The 26,648-nt window shown below is 43.9% G+C and overlaps 1 protein-coding gene across 1 annotated transcript in view; it reads right to left on the minus strand.

Moving 5' to 3' along the window:
• Positions 1-993: 993 nt before the first annotated feature.
• Positions 994-26,648, minus strand: part of LOC106564138 (protein ELFN1) — a 209,541-nt gene continuing 183,886 nt past the window's right edge. Inside the window, exons 3-14 of the mRNA XM_082967451.1 lie at positions 17,748-18,969; positions 15,343-15,496; positions 11,282-11,580; positions 10,973-11,084; positions 10,354-10,539; positions 8,685-8,841; positions 6,708-6,879; positions 6,102-6,504; positions 5,559-5,763; positions 4,805-5,037; positions 3,946-4,090; positions 994-3,238 (exon numbers count right to left, since the gene is read on the minus strand). Of these exons, the coding sequence (XP_082823577.1) occupies positions 2,988-3,238; positions 3,946-4,090; positions 4,805-5,037; positions 5,559-5,763; positions 6,102-6,504; positions 6,708-6,879; positions 8,685-8,841; positions 10,354-10,539; positions 10,973-11,084; positions 11,282-11,580; positions 15,343-15,496; positions 17,748-18,001 (2,571 nt within the window). The 5' untranslated portion in view covers positions 18,002-18,969 and the 3' untranslated portion in view covers positions 994-2,987. The remainder of the gene's footprint in view (positions 3,239-3,945; positions 4,091-4,804; positions 5,038-5,558; positions 5,764-6,101; positions 6,505-6,707; positions 6,880-8,684; positions 8,842-10,353; positions 10,540-10,972; positions 11,085-11,281; positions 11,581-15,342; positions 15,497-17,747; positions 18,970-26,648) is intronic.

A 26,648-nucleotide genomic window follows, 5' to 3' on the forward strand; every position in this document is an offset into this window, starting at 1 on the left:
CAGACAGACAGACAGACGGACAGACAGACAGACAGACAGACAGAGGAAGAGAGAGACAGACAGAGAGGAAGAGAGAGAGAGAGAGACAGACAGACAGAGAGGAAGAGAGAGAAACAGACAGATAGGAAGAGAGAGAGAGAGACAGACAGATAGGAAGAGAGAGAGAGACAAACAGAGAGGGAGAGAGACAGAGAGACAGACAGAGGAAGAGAGAGAGAGAGATAGAGAGAGAGAGAGACAGACAGACAGACAGACAGACAGACAGACAGACAGACAGACAGACAGACAGACAGACAGACAGACAGACAGACAGACAGACAGACAGACAGACAGACAGACAGACAGACAGACAGACAGACAGAGGAAGAGAGAGAGACAGACAGAGAGGAAGAGAGAGAGAGAGACAGATAGAGAGGAAGAGAGAGAGACAGACAGAGAGGAAGAGAGAGAGAGACAAACAGAGAGGGAGAGAGACAGAGAGACAGACAGAGGAAGAGAGAGAGAGAGAGACAGACAGAGAGGAAGAGAGAGAGAGAGAGACAGACAGACAGACAGACAGACAGACAGACAGACAGACAGACAGACAGACAGACAGACAGACAGACAGAGGAAGAGAGAGAGACAGACAGAGAGGAAGAGAGAGAGAGAGACAGACAGAGAGGAAGAGAGAGACAGACAGAGAGGAAGAGAGAGAGAAACAGACAGAGAGGAAGAGAGAGAGAAACAGACAGAGAGGAAGAGAGAGAGAAACAGACAGAGAGGAAGAGAGAGAGAAACAGACAGAGAGGAAGAGAGAGAGAAACAGACAGAGAGGAAGAGAGAGAGAGAGACAGATAGAGAGGAAGAGAGAGAGAGAGACAGACAGAGAGGAAGAGAGAGAGAAACAGACAGAGAGGAAGAGAGAGAGAAACAGACAGAGAGGAAGAGAGAGACAGACAGAGAGGAAGAGAGAGAGAAACAGACAGAGAGGAAGAGAGAGAGAGTGAAAGAGAGAGAATTACAAAACCTTAGCGGTCAGCAGGATCAGTATCAGCTGCCGTTTACTTTTCATTATGTAAAGAAGTACATTCATCTCCTGTAGTAGATCTGTAGATATGGATATGCCCCATATGGCACCCCGTTCCCTATATAGTGCACATGATTTCACTTCCTGTGTCCCAGTATCCATGGAAACCAGGAGCTGTATCCGTGGAAACCGAGGGCTGCTACAAAAATGGTAAAATAAAAAAAAAAAAGCAGCAACCAAACCAACAAATGAAAAGGTTGTTGTGACTATATAGGAAACAGGCTGTCATCTGAGACCCAGACAGGGTACATGGGGACAGACTGGGCTAGAAGGACGTCTGGGAACTTTTGCTACCACAGCACTTTGGTCATAGAATGATTTGGGTTGAGGTATGGGGAGATTCGATGACAGTCGGCCGGTCGGTCCGTATTGTGCCGTTTGAGTTGTGATTTGGCAAACTAGAACTCAACTGAGGAAGGGGACTGGGAGGGAGGAACTACAGGGATTGGGGGAGGGACAAGGAAGGGACAGAGAGAGGAATTGTGGGTAAAAAAAAAGAATCTGTGAGTTGTAGGCTACAGTGTTTTCAGGGAGGGTGTTTTTAGAGTTAAGAGACGTTTTCTGATTTTGAACAGTGCAGTAATCATCCACGTTAGGGACTTGAAGACATTCATTAGAGATTGGTAGGATTTCAAAATCAAAAACGTACTGCAGGTTAGGTCAGTTTGGAGCTGGTCTCTCAAAGTCTCAAAGAAGGTTTTCAAATCCCCTCAGTAGAAACAAACTAACTAGCTAACTAACTAACAAGACATATTTTTATGCAAATATAGAGCTTTTTCTCTTTCTTCTGAACAAGATCATCCCCCCTTCTTGTAGTTTCACAATAAAAGTCCCCTCTGTAATATGTCAAGGAAGGTTTCAGAATAAGAGTCTGTTAGTGGAGGAAAATAGTGTTCCTTAAGGAAGAGAGAAAGAGTCCTCTGGTAAAAAGAAGAGATCAAAAATGTCTGTCTTCGTCGAGGTTGTTCAGAGGCGGACATTTTATAATAAGGTTGTGCGACGGCCATTTTGAGTTCCTTCTTTCTCGAAAGTCACAACAATAGTCACTGTCACAGGACGTAGCCATGCGATATTCAAATAATAGTACTGATAATATTAATAACAATAATAATAGTAAGAATCACATCTTATTCTAACTTGTTTAATATATATAAAAGAGTGATGAGGCCGGAGAGAGGTTTATACAGTGTTCTACGGTTCTCTTCGGTGCTGCGTCCCAAATCACACTCTATTCCCTATGCAGTGCACCACTTTCTAGGGAAGAAGGTGCTATTTGAGACCCTTGTTGATTTGGCACACACACTAGCGTACTCACACTCGTGAGACTACTAGTCCATATAATATCTTGTGTTGTGGTTTTTTGTGTTCATCCAAAACCTAGTTTTAGTAGAAACAGCTACATAGAAGTCTGGGAGAAATAGTTATAATAATAATAATAATTATAATAATAATAATATCTCTTAATCTTCTGTTAAAAAATAATGTATTTTTAATCAAGATCTTCATTCGTTGTTTTTAAATCGTATTAATTTCATTTTGGTCCATGTTTTTAAAAGCAGAGAGGCGTGTGTGTGTGTGTGTGTGTGTGTGTGTGTGTGTGTGTGTGTGTGTGTGTGTGTGTGTGTGTGTGTGTGTGTGTGTGTGTGTGTGTGTGTGTGTGTGTGTGTGTGTGTGTGTGTGTACAGTAAGGCTCTAATTCACAGCGTGGAAGTTCAGCTGTACAGATTGATTGAAACGTAGATGTTCCTGCTTTAGCGGAGACGGTGAAACGCTGCAGACGTCAATCAGAAATGAATCGCAGAATCTGTAACGCTTCATCTTTCCAGGTGGAATAGAGCCCTTAGTCTCCATACGACCTCCGTCCTCCTTTATGCCCAACTAAGTAGTGACAGAGCCTCATCACATCACGACACCAGCCCATTCACGACTTCTGCTGTGCCGAGACACCTTTCCAATAGTCTAGTATGTCGTGCAGATCCTCGTCCTTGGCGACCTGCAAACTCCTCCTCAATGCGTGTCCCGCCGCCATGTATTCCTCCTCGTAATCCTCATCTCTGTGTCTCTTCCGATGGAGTTTAAACCTCTCCCAGATCCCTAGCGACGGGGTGCAGGAGTACTCAGGACTGGACTCGTAGCTCAGGTTGTGGTACTGCGGGGACAGCTGGGCGTAGGCTAGATAAGATCAGATATTAGAAGAACACTTTATTCATCCCTGAGGGGAAATTGGTTTGTCAAACTCAGTATATACACACAGTCAATTAACCAACCAACCAACCAACCGACCAATCAACCAACCAACCAACCAACCAACCAACCAACCAACCAACCAACCAACCAACCAATCAACCAACCAACCAGTCAACTGACCAACCAGTCAACTGACCAATCAACCAACCGACCAATCAACCAATCAACCAACCGACCAATCAACCAACCGACCAATCAACCAACCGACCGACCGACCAACCAACCAACCAATCAACCAACCAACTGACCAATCAACCAACCAACTGACCAATCAACCAACCAATCAACCAACCAACTGACCAATCAACCAACCAACCAACCAATCACCAACCGACCAATCAACCAATCAGCCAACCAACCAACCAACCAATCAACCAACCAACCAACCAACCAACCAACCAACCAATCGACCAACCAACCAACCGACCAATCAACCGACCAATCAACCGACCGACCAATCAACCGACCGACCAATCAACCAACCAACCAATCAACCAACCAACCAATTGACCGATCATCCAATCAACCAACCAACCAATTGACCGATCATCCAACCAACCAATCAACCTACCAACCAACCAACCAACCAACCAACCAACCAACCAACCAACCAATCAATCAATCAGTGTTACCTAGCTCTCTGGGGTGCCGCCCCAGGGTGAGGGGTTCCAGGATGGAAGAGGGTTTCCTGCTACTGAGCTCCTCTAGCTCCTCAGAGTCAGGGAGGTGGTGCTGGGGGCCCGGGTACGAGTGGCGCTGCTCCTTGTACTGTCGGACCTTATAATAAATATAAAAATAATAATAATTCATATCATAATACTACTATGTAGTTATCCTATCACTATATTATATTAATAGTACTGTAATACTATTATGTAGTTATCCTATCACTATACTATATTAATACTACTGTAATGCTACTATGTAGTTATCCTATCACTATACTATATTAATACTACTGTAATACTACTATGTAGTTAGCATATCATATCACTATACTATATTAATACTACTGTAATACTACTATGTAGTTATCCTATCACTATACTATATTAATACTACTATTATAACTATCGAGCCCAATAACTACGTGTACTTTTGGTTTTGGGTTTTCAGCATCTTTAAGATGATCTGTATAATAAAAAGAGCTATATAAAATAAATATATTATTATTATTATTATGATATAACACATTTAATACATTTTGTTTTGTCGAGCACTTCTATTTGTTTTCAGTTACAGTTATAAATCACAAAGCTTTGTAGCGACATGAGCAGCAACTTCATTTCTTTGAAATAAAAATGCTTTATAAACGTTTTTAGACAAAAATGAAAAAACATATATATAGAAGCCTAGTACACACGCACACGCGCACACACGCACACACACACACACACACACACACACACACACACACACACACACACACACACACACACACACACACACACACACACACACACACACACACACACACACAGTGTACAATACCTTCTGGGCCTCTGCTCGTAATATGGCAGCGGCGGGCGTCACGGTGAGGACGGTGTCTTTGGTGGTTCCGGTCGGTGAGGTCTTCTCGATGTACTCGGTCTCAGAGGTTCCCCGGTACGGCCCGTCGGAGCGGAAGGTGCGCGGGGAGCGGACGGAACCACTGGAGGAGGTCGAAGGTCGTTTGGATGGAGCTTCCATACTGTGGTGTCTCTGGAGAGGGTGGTGGTAACCTCCTTCAATAATAATAATAATCATATTAGTCATTTGGTACATTTGTAAAGCGCTTTTCATTATAATAATCTCAAAGAGCATAGTAAAAAGTAATAATAATAAGTTATAACATTTAATAATAATTCAGATATAACAGGTGCTTTTGACATTGAGGCTGGTGGTAGATCACTGCCTCCTTCAAATCAAAGTTTATCGGGGATTTTTCAATTTGTTTCTAGATAGAGTGAAGAGACCGACCGACTGATCAATCAACAGACGGATAGACAGATAGGGCGGCGCACAATTGGCTCAGCGCTGTCCAGGTTTGGCCGGTGTAGGCCGTCATTGTTAGTAAGAATTTGTTCTTAACTGACTTGCCTAGTTAAATAAAGGTTCAATAAAAAATAAAAAGATACAGACGGATGGACAGACAGGTGTGTGTATACACTGTAATGACAGTGAGGGACAGACAGGTGTGTGTATACACTGTAATGACAGTGAGGGACAGACAGGTGTGTGTATACACTGTAATGACAGTGAGTACCTTTATACTGCGGTGACAGGAACCCTGACTGTCTCTGTGGCTGGTCTGAGATCAGCTCTAGTTGGGGTTCGGCGGTCGACACAGAGCCTGACTTGACGCCCTGGAACGACGTAGACTCAGACTTGAGGACATCAATACAGTTGTTGATGATCTGGTTCACCTTGTCCACCTCTGAGGCGATGGTGGAGATCTCTGCTACTGAACCCTGAGGAGGAGGAGGAGGACAAAGATGAAGAAGAAGAATACTTTATTAATCCTCAGGAGATGGGATTCTGCTGTATCCTCCTCCAATACACACACTAGGTTGGAGTTCAGCCACAGTTCAGCCACAGCGCAGCCACAGCGCAGCCACAGCGCAGCCACAGTGCAGCCACAGTGCAGCCACAGTGCAGCCACAATGTAGCCACAGTACAGCCACAGTACAGCCACAGTGTAGTCACAGTGCAGCCACAGTACAGCCACAGTGTAGCCACAGTGCAGCCACAGTACAGCCACAGTGTAGCCACAGTGCAGCCACAGTACAGCGTCAAATGAACAGGTTACCTGAGGGTTGTCTTGTGGAGAGAGACTACATTCCCTCTCTCTTTCCCTCTCCCGCTCTCGTTCCCGCTCTCTCTCCCTCCGGTCCGGCAGGTCGCCCACAGTTCCTCGCATTTCGATATAGTTCCCTTTCACTGCCTTTGGAGTATCAATGATCTCCTGTAGATTGTACTGGTCCATCTCACAGGTTCCACCCTGGGGAAGGTAGGGCATCCGCGTGAGACTCTCCCCAGCCGAGAGCATCTGTTTCTGGGATAGCTGAGAGATGGACCCCCCTCCTCCTGTTCCTCCACCACCCTCCAGGTCAGCTCCGTATTTCAGCTCCATCAGGCTCTTCTGTATCTTTCCAATCTTCTTGTTCTTCTCGTCTCGCTGCCTCTTCTTCCTCAGGCAGTGGAACACAAAACTAGAAGAAGAATATTTTATGAAACCATTTTCGAGATGGGAAATTTTTTATCATTAATCATTTTCTCATTCCAATTTTTTTCGCATTTAAATCATTATGTTTGCCTCTGAACTCTCCATAATACCGTGACTAAACAACAGACTGCATTGGAATTCTAATGAAGTAAGTGCTGATTATTTTTTCATTGTCTGTGGAAGACTAACCCTAGTATGAGGACCATGCTGAAGAGACTGCCCAGTATAGTCATGATGTAGTGGGTAGCAGAGGAGTCGTTGGAGGTCCTCTCCAGACCTGCCTTCCTCCCGGTGGAGATGGACAGACAGGTGTGGTTATAACGAAGCTGGTGTCTTATGGACACAACGCAGTAGGTGTAGTCTGAGAGAGAGAGAGAGAGAGAGAGAGAGAGAGAGACGGAGAAAGTAGGGAAGGAGGGAGAAGTGAGAGAGAGAGAGAGAGAGAGGGGGGGAAGGGAGAAAGAGAGGGAGGGACGGAGAAAGTAGGGAAGGAGGGAGAAGTGAGCGAGAGGGGATAGGGGGAGAGAAAGAGAGTGAGTAACTTACATGACATTATATTGATATATACAGTGAGGGAAAAAAGTATTTGATCCCCTGCTGATTTTGTACGTTTGCCCACTGACAAAGAAATGATCAGTCTATAATTTTAATAGTAGGTTCATTTGAACAGTGAGAGACGGAATAACAACAAAAAATTCAGAAAAACGCACGTCAAAAATGTTAGAAATTGATTAGCATTTTAATGAGGGAAATAAGTATTTGACCCCTCTGCAAAACATGACTTAGTACTTGGTGGCAAAACCCTTGTTGGCAATCACAGAGGTCAGACGTTTTTTGTACTTGGCCACCAGGTTTGCACACATCTCAGGAGGGATTTTGTCCCACTCCTCTTTGCAGATCTTCTCCAAGTCATTAAGGTTTCGAGGCTGACGTTTGGCAACTTGAACCTTCAGCTCCCTCCACAGATTTTCTATGGGATTAAGGTCTGGAGACTGGCTAGGCCACTCCAGGACCTTAATGTGCTTCTTCTTGAGCCACTCCTTTGTTGCCTTGGCTGTGTGTTTTGGGTCATTGTCATGCTGGAATACCCATCCATGACCCATTTTCAATGCCCTGGCTGAGGGAAGGAGGTTCTCACCCAAGATTTGATGGTACATGGCCTCGTCCATCGTCCCTTTGATGCGGTGTAGTTGTCCTGTCTCCTTAGCAGAAAAACACCCCCAAAGCATAATGTTTCCACCTCCATGTTTGACGGTGGGGATGGTGTTCTTGGGGTCATAGGCAGCATTCCTCCTCCTCCAAACACGGCGAGTTGAGTTGATGCCAAAGAGCTCCATTTTGGTCTCATCTGACCACAACACTTTCACCCAGTTGTCCTCTGAATCATTCAGATGTTCATTGGCAAACTTCAGACAGGCATGTATATGTGCTTTCTTGAGCAGGGGGACCTTGCGGGCGCTGCAGGATTTCAGTCCTTCACGGCGGAGTGTGTTACCAATTGTTTTCCTGGTGACTATGGTCCCAGCTGCCTTGAGATCATTGACAAGCTCCTCTCGTGTTGTTCTGGGCTGATTCCTCACCGTTCTCATGATCATTGCAACTCCACGAGGTGAGATCTTGCATGGAGCCCCAGGCCGAAGGAGATTGACAGTTCTTTTGTGTTTCTTCCATTTGCGAATAATCGCACCAACTGTTGTCACCTTCTCACCAAGCTGCTTGGCGATGGTCTTGTAGCCCATTGCAGCCTTGTGTAGGTCTACAATCTTGTCCCTGACATCCTTGGAGAGCTCTTTGGTCTTGGCCATGGTGGAGAGTTTGGAATCTGATTGATTGATTGCTTCTGTGGACAGGTGTCTTGTATACAGGTAACAAACTGAGATTAGGAGCACTCCCTTTAAGAGTGTGCTCCTAATCTCAGCTCGTTACCTGTATAAAAGACACCTGGGAGCCAGAAATCTTTCTGATTGAGAGGGGGTCAAATACTTATTTCCCTCATTAAAATGCAAATCAATTTCTAAAATTGTCTCTTTGCTCTCACGCACGCACGCACGCACGCACGCATGCACACACACACACACACACACACACACACACACACACACACACACACACACACACACACACACACACGCATGTTTGGTAGGGATGACTGAACCTATGTCCTACCGGTGTGGGCTTTCAGGTTGTTCAGTTCAATCTCTTCCTTGTGGTTCTTCAGGTTCTGTATGTCAGTGAAGAAGCTGTTGTTGTAGAGGACCAGGATGTACATCTTACTGAAGGGGTGAGGGATCTGGACCATGATCACTGCTGAGGTGTGGGAGATCTAGAGAGAGAGAGTAGGGTGAGGGATCTGGACCATGATCACTGCTGAGGTGTGGGAGATCTAGAGAGAGAGAGTAGGGTGAGGGATCTGGACCATGATCACTGCTGAGGTGTGGGAGATCTAGAGAGAGAGAGTAGGGTGAGGGATCTGGACCATGATCACTGCTGAGGTGTGGGAGATCTAGAGAGAGAGAGTAGGGTGAGGGATCTGGACCATGATCACTGCTGAGGTGTGGGAGATCTAGAGAGAGAGAGTAGGGTGAGGGATCTGGACCATGATCACTGCTGAGGTGTGGGAGATCTAGAGAGAGAGAGTAGGGTGAGGGATCTGGACCATGATCACTGCTGAGGTGTGGGAGATCTAGAGAGAGAGAGAGTAGGGAGAGAGAGTAGGGAGAGAGAGAGAGGGAGTAGAGAGAGATGAGAGAGAGAGAGTAGGGAGAGAGAGAGAGTAGGGAGAGATGAGAGAGAGTAGGGAGAGAGAGAGAGGAGAGAGAGGGAGTAGGGAGAGAGAGAACAAAAGAGAGAGAGAGAGAGAGAGAGAGAGAGTAGGGAGAGATGAGAGAGTAGGGAGAGATGAGAGAGAGATGAGAGATAGTAGGGAGAGATGAGAGAGAGATGAGAGATAGTAGGGAGAGATGAGAGAGTGAGTAGGGAGAGAGAGAGTAGGGAGAGATGAGAGAGAGAGAGAGAGAGTAGGGAGAGAGAGAAGAGAGAGAGAGAGTAGGGAGAGATGAGAGATAGTAGGGAGAGAGTTGGTTGAGGGAGAGTAGAGAGAGAGAGATATGATTACTGAGAGAGAGAGAGAGAGAGAGAGAGCGAGAGAAAGAGAACTAAAATGTTGCGTACTTCTGGGGGTAGACCTGTTAGAAGGAGTGAAAGCAGGGCAGTAGCTCAACCCCAAATGTCTCCTCCTCATCTGAAATTAGAAAGATGTGAACACCTGCAAATCGTGATCTGTCCAAATGATCAAAGTTCCTCGTTAGTCATATCGTCCCATAGCATTATGTACGTCTGTCCATCAGAGACAAACATCAACAGAAATACATACGACAACCCTTTAAACCCATAGAAACAGCTTCACGTGACATCATGCACGTGCGCAGGCACACAGGCATGCACACACACACACACGCGCACTCACCACACACACACACACACACACACACACACACACACACACACACACACACACACACACACACACACACACACACACACACACACACAACCCTAAGAGCCCGTAGGAACAGCTTCACGTGACATCCACATCAACTTACAGCCTAGTATCCTCTACTGTCTGACTGGCCCAGACTGGACTCTAACCAACACACGTGATCCATCTCTTGGACAACGTTCCAACGGGTCGAGACCCAAAAGGTACCGATTGAATGGCTCCATCCGGAACATTTCAAAGTAGCTGTGGATTGGCTTAAGACACATTCTAAACTCTGTAACACGCACACAAACACAACCCTTAGAGCCTGTCGGGACAGCTCCACCTGGGGCTCACCTGTTTCACCTTCATACTAGGCTTGTTGTTCACATCAAGGTAGGTGGGGCTGATGCTGATTGGGTCCTCCGGGGACATTCCAGAAGGGCAGTCGTCCAATCCGCAGGGAGAGTACGGTGGGAGGGTCGTAAAATCAGACTGAACAATGATGCTCGGCAAAGAGTTGCTACCGTCGTCGGTACACACCTATAAGAACAATAACAATCATCATCATCATCATCATCCTAAATATAACCATAACAATAATCATACAAATATTTTATAAAAGTAATCATAAAATCAGAACAATAACAATAATTCATTTGTATAGCTCATTTCCCACGCTCAATTAACATAAAATATAACATGATGTAATGTATTCTAACTGCTATGAACGATATACTGTTACTATGACAACCTACTATGATGGCCTACACTGTCTCAACACTCTCTCATGCATCATACCAGATGTATTTCTGTATTTTGAAAATGTACATATCTTGAAAACCTGATTAGTGACAAGCAAATCATTTTGGGACTATGTCAACAATGGTCTAATGAAACAAATACCAAAAGATAGTTTATTTTAGGGTGGATTTTTTTAAGTGATAATAATAATGATATGTATTAGTCTACACACCATATTGAGCATGTGCAGAGCGTTGCGGTTCGCAGGCATCCTGGGGTTCTGACTGAGGAGGCTGTAGCCTGAAAACCCGGCCGGAGTATCACACACCATCCTCTCGTTGGTCCTGGTCGGGAACACACGGCGGTTACCAGTGTTTGGGTCAAATCCAGTTCAAGGCAGTCAATGTAGGAAGTCATTTTAATTTACATTTTAAAACAATGGGAAACACTTTTGAAATAAATAGCTTGTACTTTTCAGTGTATTGACAAGTCATTGAAAATAGATTGAATATCCAATTTTGCTTCAACTTGTGTTTTTTACCTGTTGGGGAAGACTGCCAACCAGCGTAAAAACCCCAACAGCTCACAGGAGCAGTTGAATGGGTTGGTGTAGAGTTCACACGTGGTTAATCTACTGAGCCCAGTAAACAAGCCTCCGTCCAGCACCTGAATCCTGTTCATGGAGAGGTCAATGTTCTCTATGTTAGGACACTCCTCAAAGGTGTTGGGGGTGACTGCCTCGATCAGGTTGGCCTGTAGGTAGAGGTACTGCAGCTTCCCCAGCCCTCTGAGGATTCCCTCTGTTAGGTTCCTCAGACGGTTAAACCCCAACTGCAGCACCTGGTAAGAAAGATAAGGTAAGGTAAGAGAGGGTAAGGTAGGAAAAGGTAAGATAAGAAAGGGTAAGGTAAGAAAAGGTAAGGTGAAGTAGGGTAAGAAAGGGTAAAGTAAGAAAGGGTAAAGTAAGGTAAGGTAAGAAAGGTTATGTTAAGAATGAGTAAGTTAAAAAATGGTACGATAAATAAGAACGGGTAAGGTAAGAAAAGGTTAGGTAGAGTATGGTATGAAAGGGTAAGTTGAGGTAAGACAGGGTAAGGTAAGAAAGGGTAAGGTAAGAAATGGTCATGTAAGGTAGGAAAGTAAGGTAAAGTAAGAAAGGATAAGGTTAGAAAGGGTAAGATGGGTGAGGTAAGGTACGAAAGGGAAAGGTAAGAAAGGGTAAGGTAAGAAAGGGTAAGGTAAGAAAGGGTAATGTAAGGTAGGAAAGTAAGGTAAAGTAAGAAAGGGTAAGGTAAGAAAGGGTAAGGTGGGGTGAGACATGGTAAGGTAGGAAGGTAAGTTTAAGTAAGAAAGGGTAAGGTAAGGTAGGGAAGAAAGCGGAACGTAGGAAAGATTAAGGTAAGGTAGGAAAGGGTAAGCTAAGAAAGGGTAAGGTAAGGTAGGAAGGTAAGGTAAAGTAAGAAAGGGTAAGGTAAGGTAAGGTAAGAAAGGTAAGGTAAGGTAGGTAAGAAAGGGGAAGGTAGGAAAGGAGAAGGTAGAAAAGATTAAGGTAAGGAAGGAAAGGGTAAGCTAAGAAAGGGTGAGGTAAGGTAAAAAAGGGGAAGGTAGGTATTATTAAGGTAAGGTAGGAGGTAACGTGAGGTATCATGAGGTAACATGAGGGAAGGTAAGGTAACATGAGGTAATGTAAGGTAACGTAATGTAGGGTAACGTGAGGTAAGGTAGCGTGAGGTAAGGTGAGGTAAGGTAACATGAGGTAAGGTAATGTGAGGTAAGCTAAGAAAGGGTAAGGTAAGGTAAGAAAGGGGAAGGTAGGAAATATTAAGGTAAGGTAGGAAAGGGTAAGCTAAGAAAGGGTAAGGTAAGAATGGGGAAGGTAAGAAAGGGGAAGGTAGGAAATATTAAGGTAAAGTAGGAAAGGGTAAGCTAAGAAAGGGTAAGGTAAGACAGGATTAGGAAAGCATAAGGTAAGAATGAGTAAGGTAAGAATGAGTAAGGTAAGAAAGGGTAAGGTAAGAAAGGGTATGTCAAGGTAGGGTATGAAAGGTAAGTAAGGGTAAGGTAGAAAAGGGTAAGGTAGGGTAGGAAAGGGTAAGGTAAGGTCCGAAAGGGTAAGGTAAGAATGAGTCAGGTAAGAAAGGGTATGGTATAGTAAGAACGGGTAAGGTAAGAAAATGTAGGGTAAGGTAAGAACAGGTAAGGTAAGAAAGGCTATGGTAAGGTAAGAAAGGGTAAGGTAAGAACCAGTAAGGTAAGAAAGGGTATGGTAAGGTAAGAAAGGGTAAGGTAGGGTAAAAAGGGTAAGGTAAAGGGGTAAGGTAAAGTAGGTAAGAAAGGGTAAGGTAAAGTATGTAAAGGGTAAGGTAATGCAAGAAAGGGTAAGGTAAGGTGGGTAAGAAAGGGTAAGGTAAGATAAGTGGGGTAAGATAAGAAAGGGTAAGGTAAGAAAGGGTAAGGTAAGGTAGGAAAGGTAAGGGGGAACAAGAAAGAGTAAGGTGAGGTAAGACATGGAAAGGTAAGGTAAGAAAGGGTAATGTAAGGTAGGAAAGGGTAAGGTAAGAAAGGGTAAGGTTTGGTAAGGTAAGAAATGGTAAGGAAAGGAAAGGTAAGAAAGGGTAAGGTAAGGTAGGAAAGGGTAAGGTCAGGTAAGAAAGGGTAAGGGTTGGTAAGGTAAGGTAATAAAGGGTAAGGTAAGGTGTAAAAGGTAAGGTAAAGTAAGAAAGTGTAAGATAAGGAAAGAAAGGCTAAGGTAAGAAAGGGTAAGGTAGGGTAAGGTAAGAAAGGGTAAGGTAAGAAATGGTAAGATAAGGTAACGTAAGGTAAGGTAAGGTAACGTGAGGTAAGGTAACATAACGCACGGTAAGATAAGGTAAAGTGAGAAGGTAACGTGAGGTAAGGTAACGTACGGTAATGTAAGGTAACTTAAGGTTACGTAAGGTAAGGTAACGTAAGGTAATTTGAGGTAACTTACGGTAAGGTTACGTACGGTAACGTAAGGTAAAGTAAGGTAAGGTAACGTGAGGTAACGTAAGGTAACGTAAGGTAAGGTAACGTGAGCTAAGGTAACGTGAGGTAACGTGAGGTAAGGTAACATGAGGTAAGGTAATGTGAGGTAAGGTAACGTGAGGTAAGGTAAGGTAACGTGAGGTAACGTGAGGTACGGTGAGGTAACGTAAGGTAAGGTAACGTGAGGTAAGGTAACGTAAGGTAACGTGAGGTAAGGTGATGTAAGGTAAGGTAACGTGAGGTAACGTGAGGTAAGGTAACGTGAGGTAATGTGAGGTAAAGTAGCGTGAGGTAAGGTGATGTAAGGTAACGTGAGGTAACGTGAGGTAAGGTGATGTAAAGTAAGGTAACGTCAGGTAACGTGAGGTAAGGTGATGTAAGGTAGCGTGCGGTAAGGTAACATGAGGTAAGGTGATGTAAGGTAAGGTAACGTGAGGTAAGGTAACGTAAGGTAAGGTAACGTGAGGTAAGGTAACATGAGGTAAGGTAACGTAAGGTAACGTGAGTTAAGGTAACGTGAGGTAAGGTGACGTAAGGTAAGGTAACGTGAGGAAACGTGACGTAAGGTAGTGTGAGGTAAGGTGATGTAAGGTAACGTGAGGTAATGTGAGGTAAGGTGATGTAAGGTAAGGTAACGTGAGGTAACGTGAGTTAAGTTAACATGAGGTAACGTGAGGTAAGGCAACGTGAGGTAACATAAGGTGATGTAAGGTAATGTGAGGTAACGTGAGGTAAGGTAATGTGAGGTAAGGTAACGTGAGGTAAGGTAACATGAGGTAACGTGAGGTAAGTTAACGTGAAGTAACATACGGTAATGTGAGGTAACGTGAGGTACGGTAAGGTAACGTGAGGTAAGGTAACGTGAGGTAAGGTAACATGAGGTAAGGTAACGTGAGGTGAGGTAACGTGAGGTAACGTGAGGTAAGTTAACGTGAGGTAACGTACGGTAACATGAGGTAACGTGAAGTACGGTAAGGTAAGGTGAGGTCAAGTAACGTGAGGTAAGGTAACGTAAGGTAAGGTAACGTAAGGTATGGTAACATGCGGTAAGGTAACGTGAGGTAAGGTAACATGCGGTAACGTGCGGTAACGTGAGGTAACGTGCGGTAACGTGAGGTAAGGTAAGGTAACGTGAGGTAACGTAAGGTAACATAAGGTAAGGTGACGTGAGGTAAGGTACCGTGAGGTGAGGTGAGGTAAGGTAATGTGAGGTAAGGTACCGTGAGGTAACATAAGGTAATGTGAGGTAAGGTGATGTAAGGTGGTAACGTGAGGTAACATGAGGTAAGGTAATGTGAGGTAAGGTAACGTGAGGTAAGGTAACATGAGGTAAGGTAACGTAAGGTAACGTGAGGTAAGGTAACATGAGGTAAGGTAACGTAAGGTAACGTGAGGTAAGGTAACGTGAGGTAAAGTAACGTGAGGTAAGGTAACGTGAGGTAAGGTAACATGAGGTAAGGTAATGTGAGGTAAGGTAACGTGAGGTAAGGTAACGTGAGGTAAGGGAATGTGATTGAAGGTAAGGTACCAAATGGCACACTTCTCCCTACATAGTTCACCAGAGCCCCAGGAATCACTGCGATGTTCAGGACCAACCTGTAGGTTGAACTGGGCCGAGAAAGCTCCATCCTCCACGTACGAGATCTCATTCTTGGTGAGGTTTAGGTATGTCAGGTTCCCAAAGCGGCTGAGCGATGAGAAATGGATACTCTTGATCTTATTCTCGTTGAGCCTCAGGTCCACGATAGTGCTGTTCAAAGCAGACTTTATTTAAAGTGCATTTAAACTTGCAATAACACACTTTACAACAAAAACTGACGAAGGTCAACAGGTTGATACAGGTCTTTCTTTTCTTCAAAGGCAATTTACAGTAAAACATTCACATGACAACAAGGAAAACCTAACTAGAAGTAAACATAGACAAACAAAGGAAAATAAAACACACAGAAATCCTAAACAATGCCGTCTGCCTGGGGTTGCAAAATTCCCGTAACTTTCCCAAATTTTCCAGGTTATCCAAAAATCCCAGTTGGAATATTTCTGGAATCAGTTGGGAATAAGCAGGAAATCTGGGAATCCAATTTGTGCAATTTAATCAAATGCGTTCAATCAAACGAAAATAAGAAAATGCATTCAAGAACAGTAAATTGGATAATAGAACATATTAAAAACACAAATTATGTTTAATGAGCCAAATAAAATCACTGATTAAAAACTTTGGGAATCTCTGGAATTTTGCAACCCTATCTCTGCCACGCTTACCTGTTAATGTGGGCAGGGACAGCTTCATACGGGGGCTGGTTCTTACCTGTTGATGTGGGCAGGGATAGCTTCATACAGGGGCTGGTTCTTACCTGTTGATGTGGCAGGGATAGCTTCATACGGGGGCTGGTTCTTACCTGTTGATGTGGGCAGGGATAGCTTCATACAGGGGCTGGTTCTTACCTGTTGATGTGGGCAGGGATAGCTTCATACGGGGGCTGGTTCTTACCTGTTGATGTGGGCAGGGATAGCTTCATACGGGGGCTGGTTCTTACCTGTTGATGTGGGCAGGAATAGCTTCATACGGGGGCTGGTTCTTACCTGTTAATGTGGGCAGGAATAGCTTCATACGGGGGCTGGTTCTTACCTGTTGATGTGGGCAGGGATAGCTTCATACAGGGGCTGGTTCTTACCTGTTGATGTGGCAGGGATAGCTTCATACGGGGGCTGGTTCTTACCTGTTGATGTGGGCAGGGATCGCTTCATACGGGGCTGGTTCTTACCTGTTGATGTGGGCAGGAATAGCTTCATACAGGGGGCTAGTTCTTACCTGTTGATGTGGCAGGGATAGCTTCATACGGGGGCTGGTTCTTACCTGTTGATGTGGGCAGGGATAGCTTCATACGGGGCTGGTTCTTACCTGTTGATGTGGGCAGGAATAGCTTCATACAGGGGGCTAGTTCTTACCTGTTGATGTGGGCAGGAATAGCTTCATACGGGGGCTGGTTCTTACCTGTTGATGTGGGCAGGGATAGCTTCATACGAGGGCTGGTTCGTTACCTGTTAATGTGGGCAGGAATAGCTTCATACGGGGGCTGGTTCTTACCTGTTAATGTGGGCAGGGATAGCTTCATACGGGGCTGGTTCTTACCTGTTGATGTGGGCAGGGATAGCTTCATACGGGGCTGGTTCTTACCTGTTGATGTGGGCAGGAATAGCTTCATACGGGGGCTGGTTCTTACCTGTTGATGTGGGCAGGGATAGCTTCATACGGGGGCTGGTTCTTACCTGTTGATGTGGGCAGGAATAGCTTCATACAGGGGGCTGGTTCTTACCTGTTAATGTGGGCAGGAATAGCTTCATACGGGGGCTGGTTCTTACCTGTTGATGTGGGCAGGGATAGCTTCATACGAGGGCTGGTTCTTACCTGTTAATGTGGGCAGGAATAGCTTCATACAGGGGCTGGTTCTTACCTGTTGATGTGGGCAGGGATAGCTTCATACGGGGCTGGTTCTTACCTGTTGATGTGGGCAGGGATAGCTTCATACGGGGCTGGTTCTTACCTGTTAATGTGGGCAGGAATAGCTTCATACGGAGGCTGGTTCTTACCTGTTGATGTGGGCAGGGATAGCTTCATACTGGGGCTGGTTCTTACCTGTTGATGTGGCAGGGATAGCTTCATACGGGGGCTGGTTCTTACCTGTTGATGTGGGCAGGGATAGCTTCATACGGGGCTGGTTCTTACCTGTTGATGTGGGCAGGGATAGCTTCATACGGGGCTGGTTCTTACCTGTTAATGTGGGCAGGAATAGCTTCATACAGGGGCTGGTTCCTACCTGTTGATGTGGGCAGGGATAGCTTCATACTGGGGCTGGTTCTTACCTGTTGATGTGGCAGGGATAGCTTCATACGGGGGCTGGTTCTTACCTGTTAATGTGGGCAGGGATAGCTTCATACGAGGGCTGGTTCTTACCTGTTGATGTCGGCAGGAATAGCTTCATACGGGGGCTGGTTCTTACCTGTTGATGTGGGCAGGGATAGCTTCATAAGGGGGCTGGTTCTGGCTGCAGATAGCCAACCACACGAAGCCCTTCTCCCCCTCAATCAGCCAACAGTCGCCCGTCACCGTGGGAAACTGGATGATTGACAGTAGGGCAAAGCCATAGAGGAAGGCAAACCAACTGGTTGCCGACAATGCCACCGAAGCCCTGCCCACTCTGTTGTTAAACCCCGCCTCTCGGGGTTGTGTTGGCGTTCTGATGATGACGTCCATGTTGTTGATTATAGTTGTAATTGTTTATTGATTTGTTTATTTATCCAGGTTAGCGTCACTGCGAGGAAGAGAAGTGTAGAGAATGATGATTGTTACTATAGTCCGATTTCCATCTGGCATGGATTAATAAAGCATTCCTCTTCTCCTCCTTCTAGTTGAACTTATCCAACGAGCACCTTGTGCACTGTGATCTCCAGAGCTATACAGCCTTTACCCATGTTAGCGCTCCACTGTATTGTTAGTCCACTCGGCAGTAAAAGGCAGGGTTAGGTTGGAAGGAGAGAGTATTGTTGGCCCTTCCTAGTCTTTGTCTCAGGTTAGTCCCACAAAAAAAGGAAGGTTTTAAAAGGAAAAGTGTGCACTCGTTTTTCTCTCAGGTTAGTCCGTAGGAAGGACCCAACATCTTTTTGACTTGCGGACCCATTACATTTTAGTCATTTAGCAGACGCTCTTATCCAGAGCATTACATATTTTGCTTATCCAGATTCACTGGAGTTTTTTTTTCGCACCAATCAAAAGTTTTGGGGCAGATGGTCCTCCGTTGATTGGTCTGGAGGAAGGGTGGTCCTCCTTTGATTGGTCCGGAGGAAGAATGGTCCTCCTTTGATTGGTCCGGAGGAAGGGAGAAGAGTTAGAGGAAAATACCTTGACGTAGCTCATTGGACAGAGTCTCTGCACCTTTTATTTATGCACTTTGCACCATGACATATCAATCTGAGCCTCCATTGAGATTTTTTTTCATGTTTTCCACGGTGTGTGAGAGTCAGGGATGACAAGGCTCGCCTCTGGAACTACATTTGTCTGTGGTCCTGGGGACTGTCGTCAGGGAGACGGCTGGGTGTGGCTCTGTCCTTTTCCTCCCATCTGATTGGCTATTTCACCATTTGATGGTTGGTCTTCTGCATCCCTGATTGGATCCCTGTCTACTCTCCTGCCTCCTCATTGGTGGTTCATAGGTTGGTCAGAAACTGGAGAGAAAGGAGAGAGTAGGTCAGACAAACTTCAAAATCGGGGAAAAAACAAACAAATGAAATCTTAAAAGGGAATACATGTTTCCCCCTAACTTAAATTTGCTTGAAAATCAGAAACAAGGTTTCAATATTGCTGTCCATCAATGACACACAAACAAATGTAGTGATCTTGAGAAATGTTGACAAAAACGATGGGTAAATGTTGCCCTAAGAGTTGTGCAAAGTTGGTAGAATTTTATTTTAAATGAGTCCCAGCTATAATGGCTGCCAAAGGTGCTTCCACCCAGTATTAACTCTGGGGCTGTGAAAACATACGCAATCAAGACTTCTTCATGTATTCATATTGTATTGATTTGGAAAATGTTCTAAAATGTGTCTTTTCACTTTTGATAAATGTTGAGTAGGTTGTGTTGAGTGATCAGGGAAAAAAATGGAATTCCCTTTTGAGATGGAATTTAAAGGAAGTTAAATGTGAAGACCGTGCCGGAGGTGTGTAGACTTTAACTAGCGACTGTATCTTCATACAAAACATCAAATAACAACAAATTGCTGTACCATTACAGAGCATTAACCACATCCCTTACAAGAAAACTCTTCAGTTTTCAACCAAAACCCATCGTAAGCTTCATCTCTGGTGCTGTTACTAGGGACTAATCATCATCTCTGGTGCTGTTACTAGGGACTAATCATCATTTCTGGTGCTGTTACTAGGGACTAATCATCATCTCTGGTGCTGTTACTAGGGACTAATCATCATTTCTGGTGCTGTTACTAGGGACTAATCATAATCTCTGGTGCTGTTACTAGGGACTAATCTTCATCTCTGGTGCTGTTACTAGGGACTAATCTTCATCTCTGGTGCTGTTACTAGGGACTAATCTTCATCTCTGGTGCTGTTACTAGGGACTAATCTTCATCTCTGGTGCTGTTACTAGGGACTAATCTTCATCTCTGGTGCTGTTACTAGGGACTAATCTTCATCTCTGGTGCTGTTACTAGGGACTAATCTTCATCTCTGATGCTGTTACTAGGGACTAATCTTCATCTCTGGTGCTGTTACTAGGGACTAATCTTCATCTCTGGTGCTGTTACTAGAGACTAATCTTCATCTCTGGTGCTGTTACTAGGGACTAATCTTCATCTCTGGTGCTGTTACTAGGGATTCATCTTCATCTCTGGTGCTGTTACTAGAGACTAATCTTCATCTCTGGTGCTGTTACTAGGGACTAATCTTCGTCTCTGGTGCTGTTACTAGGGACTCATCTTCATATCTAGTGCTGTTACTAGGGACTAATCTTCATCTCTGGTGCTGTTACTAGGGACTAATCTTCATCTCTGGTGCTGTTACTAGGGACTAATCTTCATCTCTGGTGCTGTTACTAGGGATTCATCTTCATCTCTGGTGCTGTTACTAGAGACTAATCTTCATCTCTGGTGCTGTTACTAGGGACTAATCTTCATCTCTGGTGCTGTTACTAGGGACTAATCATCATCTCTGGTGCTGTTACTAGGGACTAATTTTCGTCTCTGGTGCTGTTACTAGGGACTAATCTTCATCTCTGGTGCTGTTACTAGAGACTAATCTTCATATCTAGTGCTGTTACTAGGGACTAATCTTCATATCTAGTGCTGTTACTAGGGACTAAGCTTCATCTCTAGTGCTGTTACTAGGGACTAATCTTCATCTCTGGTGCTGTTACTAGGGAGGGGGGGGGGGGGGGGGGGGGGTACCAGCCACTCAGCACAATCTATAATTGATGGTGAGACTTCCTCCTACATAGCATGAGACAACCTACTACCCACTGTGGTTAGGCCACTGACTGCTGCCAGCCTGCCAGCCAGCCACACACACACACACACACACACACACACACACACACACACACACACACACACACACACACACACACACACACACACACACACACACACTACCAGAGACACCAACAGGAAACATTAATTCCGTTGCAATACAATAAAAAAGATTTAGCTGAGAGAAAAATATAGAGAGAGGGAGGGCGAGAGAGAGAGAGAGAGAGACAGACAGAGAGAGACAGACAGACAGAGAGTATAGAGAGACAGGGAGAGAGATAGAGAGAGAGGGTGAAATACCACAGTGTGCAATCACAGCAGCAAGATTTGTGACATGTTTCACACCAGAAAAGGGCAACCAGTGAAGAACAAACACCATTGTAAATACTACTCATATTTATGTTTATATTTTTTCCTTTTGTACTTTAACCATTTGCAAATCGTTACAACACTGTATATATACATAATATAACATTTGTAATGTATTTATTCTTTTGTAACTTCTGTGAGTGTTATGTTACTGTTAATTTTTATTGTTTATTTCACTTTTGTATATTATCTACACTTGCTTTGGCAATGTTAACATATGTTTCCCATGCCAATAAAGTGCCTTGAATTGAATTGTGCAGTTGAAATTGACAAAAAACACACACATTTCTTTCCACAGGGCTGTGGGGTGAGACAGGGATGCAGCTTAAGCCCCACCCTCTTCAACATATATCAACGAATTGGCGAGGGCACTAGAACAGTCTGCAGCACCCGGCCTCACCCTACTAGAATCTGAAGTCAAATGTCTACAGATGATCTGGTGCTTCTGTCACCAACCAAGGAGGGTCTACAACAGCACCGAGATATTCTGCTCAGATTCTGTCAGACCTGGGCCCTGACAGTAGATCTGATGTTCCAAACATTGCAAATATAAATTCCATCTAGACACCGTTGCCCTAGAGCACACAAAAAACGATACATACCTCAGGCTAAACATCAGCGCCACAGGTAACTTCCACAAAGCTGTGAACAATCTGACAGACAAGGCAAGAAGGGCCTTCTATGCCATCAAAAGGAACATAAAATTCAACATACCAATTAGGATCTGGCAAAAAATAATTGAATCAGTGACAGAACCCATTGCCCTTTATGGTTGTGAGGTCTGGGGTCCGCTCACCAACCAAGAATTCACAAAATGGGACAAACACCAAATTGAGACTCTGCATGCAGAATTCTGCTAAAATATCCTCAGTGTACAACGTAAAACACCAAATAATGCATGCAGAGCAGAATTAGGCCGATACCTGCTAATTATCAAAATCCAGGAACGAGTCGATAAATTCTACAACCACCTAAAAGGAAGCGATTCCCAAATCATTCTATAATAAAGCCATCACCTACAGAGAGGTGAACCTGGAGAAGAGTCCCCCAAGCAAGCTGGTCCTGGGGCTCTGTTCACAAACACAAACAGACCCCACAGAGCCCCAGGACAACAACACAATTAGACCCAACCAAATCAGGAGAAAGCAAAAAGATAATTACTTGACACATTGGAAAGAATTGACAAAAAAACAGTAATAACTAAAATACTATTTGGCACTAAACAGAGAAGAAACTGAGCTGCGCTTCCTAACCTCCTGCCAAATGTATGCCCATAGACACATATTTCCCTCAGATTTAACAGACCCACAAAGAATTCGCAAACAAATCCAATTTTGATATACTTTTGAAACTTGCAATAACTGGGGACATGGGCTGGGAACCCTGTGAGGTGAGATGGAAGGCGTGTATGATGAGACTTTAGAATAGACTGTTGGATATGGGCTGGGAACCCTGTGAGGTGAGATGGAAGGCGTGTATGGTGAGACTTTAGAATAGACTGTTGGATATGGGCTGGGAACCCTGTGAGGTGAGATGGAAGGTGTGTATGATGAGACTTTAGAATAGACTGTTGGATATGGGGTGGAAACCCTGTGAGGTGAGATAGAAGGTGTGTATGGTGAGACTTTAGAATAGACTGTTGGATATGGGGTGGAAACCCTGTGAGGTGAGATGGAAGGTGTGTATGATGAGACTTTAGAATAGACTGTTGGATATGGGGTGGAAACCCTGTGAGGTGAGATGGAAGGCATGTATGATGAGACTTTAGAATAGACTGTTGGATATGGGCTGGGAACCCTGTGAGGTGAGATGGAAGGTGTGTATGGTGAGACTTTAGAATAGACTGTTGGATATGCCAACTGCCAGAATAGCTAGTAACGTTTTTCAATGGGATCTATCCATAGGCGGAGCCTGGGCAACTGAAATGTCTGACCTTTTTCAACAGTCTGACTGTGAACATCTGTATGAAAACCAAGTTAAGGGAGACATAGATATGATTAAAAACAACTGCTGATGCAATATGAAAAAAATAGGTGAAGGAGATTAATCATAAACCCAAATTGAGAACCTTGTGATTGATTAAGGGTGAATTCGTGTCTGAGAGATATTATGTATAACCTACCTAAAAACAAGAGATCACCTTGTGCACAGGTGAGATCAGGGATATTGCCTCTGCATATTGAAACAGGTCAGTATTGTGATGAAATGGAATTGGAAAGACTATGTAATTATTGTGACCTCGAAGAAATAGAAAATGAAAATTATTTTGTCCTCTATTGCCCTTTCTACCACGATATACGCTTGCTCTTATTCCAGTTTTAATGACTCCAACTTAGTGTATGTAAACTTCCGACTTCAACTGAATGTATGTATGTATGTATGTATGTATGTATGTATGTATGTATGTATGTATGTATGTATGTATGTATGTATGTATGTATGTATGTATGTATGTATGTATGTATGTATGCATGCATGTATGTATGTATGTATGTATGTATGTATGTATGTATGTATGTATGTATGTATGTGTATATATACTGTGTATATGTATGTATGTATGTATCTATGCACAGTATGTGTATATATACAGTTGAAGTCGGAAGTTTACATTCACTTAGGTTGGAATCCTTAAAACTCGTTTTTCAACCACACAAATTTCTTGTTAACAAACTATAGTTTTGGCAAGTCGGTTAGGACATCTACTTTGTGCATGACACAAGTCATTTTTCCAACAATTTTTTACAGACAGATTATTTCACTGTATCACAATTCCACTGAGACAGAAGTTTACATACACTAAGTTGACTGTGCCTATAAACAGCTTGGAAAATTACAGAAAATGATGTCATGGCTTTAGAAGCTTCTGATAAGCTAATTTACACAATTTGAGTCAATTGGAGGTGTACCTGTGGATGTATTTCAAGGCCTACCTTCAAACTCATTACCTCTTTGCTGGACATCATGGGAAAATCAAAATAAATCAGCCAAGACCTCAGAAAAAAATGGTATACCACCACAAGTCTGTTTCATCCTTGGGAGCAAAGATAATTCATAAAAATCCACTGTTTTTCATGCTTGTTCACTGATTCATAAACAATTAATGAACATGTACCTGTGGAAAGGTCGTTAAGACACTAACAGCTTACAGACAGTAGGCAATTAAGGTTACAGTTATGAAAACTTAGGACACTAAAGAGGCCTTTCTACTGACTCTAAAAAACACCAAAAGAAAGATGCCCAGGGTCCCTACTCATCTGCGTGAAAGGGCCTTTGGCATGCTGCAAGGAGGCATGAGGACTGCAGATGTGGCCAGGGCAATACATTTCAATGTCCGCACTGTGAGACGCCTAAGACAGCGCTACAGGGAGACAGGATGGACAGTTGATTGTCCTTGCATTGGCAGACCACGTGTAACAACACCTGCACAGGATCGGTACGTCCGAACATCACACCTGCAGGACAGGTACAGGATGGCAACAACAACTGTCCGAGTTACACCAGGAACGCACAATCCCTCCATCAGTGCTCAGACTGTCCGCAATAGGCTGAGAGAGGCTGGACTGAGGGCTTGTAGCCCTGTTGTAAGGCAGGTCCTCACCAGACATCACTAGCAACAACGTCGGCTATGGGCACAAACCCACCATCGCTGGAGCAGACAGGACTGGCAAAAAGTGCTCTTCACTGACGAGTCGCGGTTTTAATGCAGCTGGTGGCCACACCAGATACTGACTGTTACTTTTTTTAATAAAAAAAAAACAAAAGAAAAGTTTTTTATTGAACAAACACAATAATGCTGTATAGGTATAAAAGACAAGTATTCATTTCTTATCTAAACATGAAAGAGCAGACAAACAATAAGACCTAGAGTTCTAGGTACAAAGTAAATAAAATACAGAACAAGGACAATTAGAAAGACAGACGGAAGACTATAAGTTTCCCTCAGCAACTCAAAGGAGGCAAATGTCCCTTCTATATATAGATCCCCTATGGTATTTATCCCTAGCTCGCCCCATCGCTCAGTGTTATCAAGGTTAGAGGGGGAAAAGGAGGAATTCCTGGCAACAGGGAGCATGAATGATAATGGTCTAAGGTCAAAGTAGACTTTAATTTTCTTCCAGATACGGACTGTGCTATGTATAATAGGATTGTTACTATAAAGTGACACCTCCAGATTGACAGGCGACAAAATCACAGCACCAATAGAGAAGGGCTGACACTCCTCACGGTCCATATGTGCGTCATCCAACCAAAACGTAACTGCACGAAAGTTAGCAGCCCAATAGTAAAATATAACATTTGGGAGAGACAATCCTCCTTCCATCTTGGATTTATAGAGATTTTTTTTTTAACCTATCCTGTGTGTTTTATAATCCCAGATGAATGGATTGATAATTGAGTCCAGTTGTTTATGAAAGGACTTAGGTATGAATACTGGGATGTTCTGGAATAGGTAGAGAAGTTGTGGGAGGAAGACCATTTTAATGGCATTAATTCTTCCGAGCAGAGAAATTGGGAGAGCTCTCCAAAATTGTATGTTTTGTTTGCCTTGAGTTTTTGCATCAGAGAGGGGAAATTCTCTTTAAATAGTGAGGAGTATTGTTTGGTAACTACAATTCCTAGGTAGGAAAACATTTCTGAAGATAACTTAAATGGTGTATGTGCTAACCAAGAGGTGTTTTGCAACCGTATGGGATTTAATTCGCTCTTGTTCCAATTTATTCTGTATCCCGAGAAGGTACCAAACAAATGAATCAAATCAAGAATAGCTGGAATACTAGATTGAGGTTCTGTTACATAGAGGAGAATGTCATCTGTGTATAGAGAGATCTTATTTAGAGTTTATCTTTAGTATTATAGCCGTGTATTGCTGCATGAGATCTGATCACCTGAGCAAGAGGTTCAATAATTAGAGCGAAGAGCAAAGGCGACAGGGCACAACCCTGCCTTGTCCCGCTATAAAGGTTAAATCGGGGCGACAATGATTGGTTAGTGAGTATTCTTGCACAGGGGTTCCTATATAAAAGCTGGATCCAATTTATGAACCCATCTCCAATATTACATTTCTGTAGGACCTTGAATAGATAGGACCACTCAACTTGGTCAAAGGCCTTTTCGGCGTCAAGAGATATAATGGCAAGGTCCACGTTGGGTAACCTCTGAGCATACATAATGTTGAAGAGGTGCCTGAGATTGAAGAATGAGTTTCTGTTGGGGATAAAGCCGGTCTGGTCCGAATGGACCAATTTGCCCACCAAAGTGTTAGCCAGAGTTTTTGCTAAAATCTTTTGGTTTGTATTAAGGAGAGATATTGGTCTATATGACCCTACCTCTTCCGGATCTTTACCCTTCTTATGTATAACTGTAATGAACGCCTTATCCAAAGTAGCTGGGAGAGCTCCATCCTCATTGGCCTGAACCAACATTTTGTGCAGGAAGGGAGAGAGCATGTCGCTGAATGTTTTATAGAATTCACCAGGGTATCCATCTGGGCA

The sequence above is a fragment of the Salmo salar genome, chromosome 02 (assembly GCF_965601325.2).
Source record: "Salmo salar chromosome 02, fSalSal1, whole genome shotgun sequence".
Taxonomy (NCBI): Eukaryota; Metazoa; Chordata; class Actinopteri; order Salmoniformes; family Salmonidae; genus Salmo; species Salmo salar.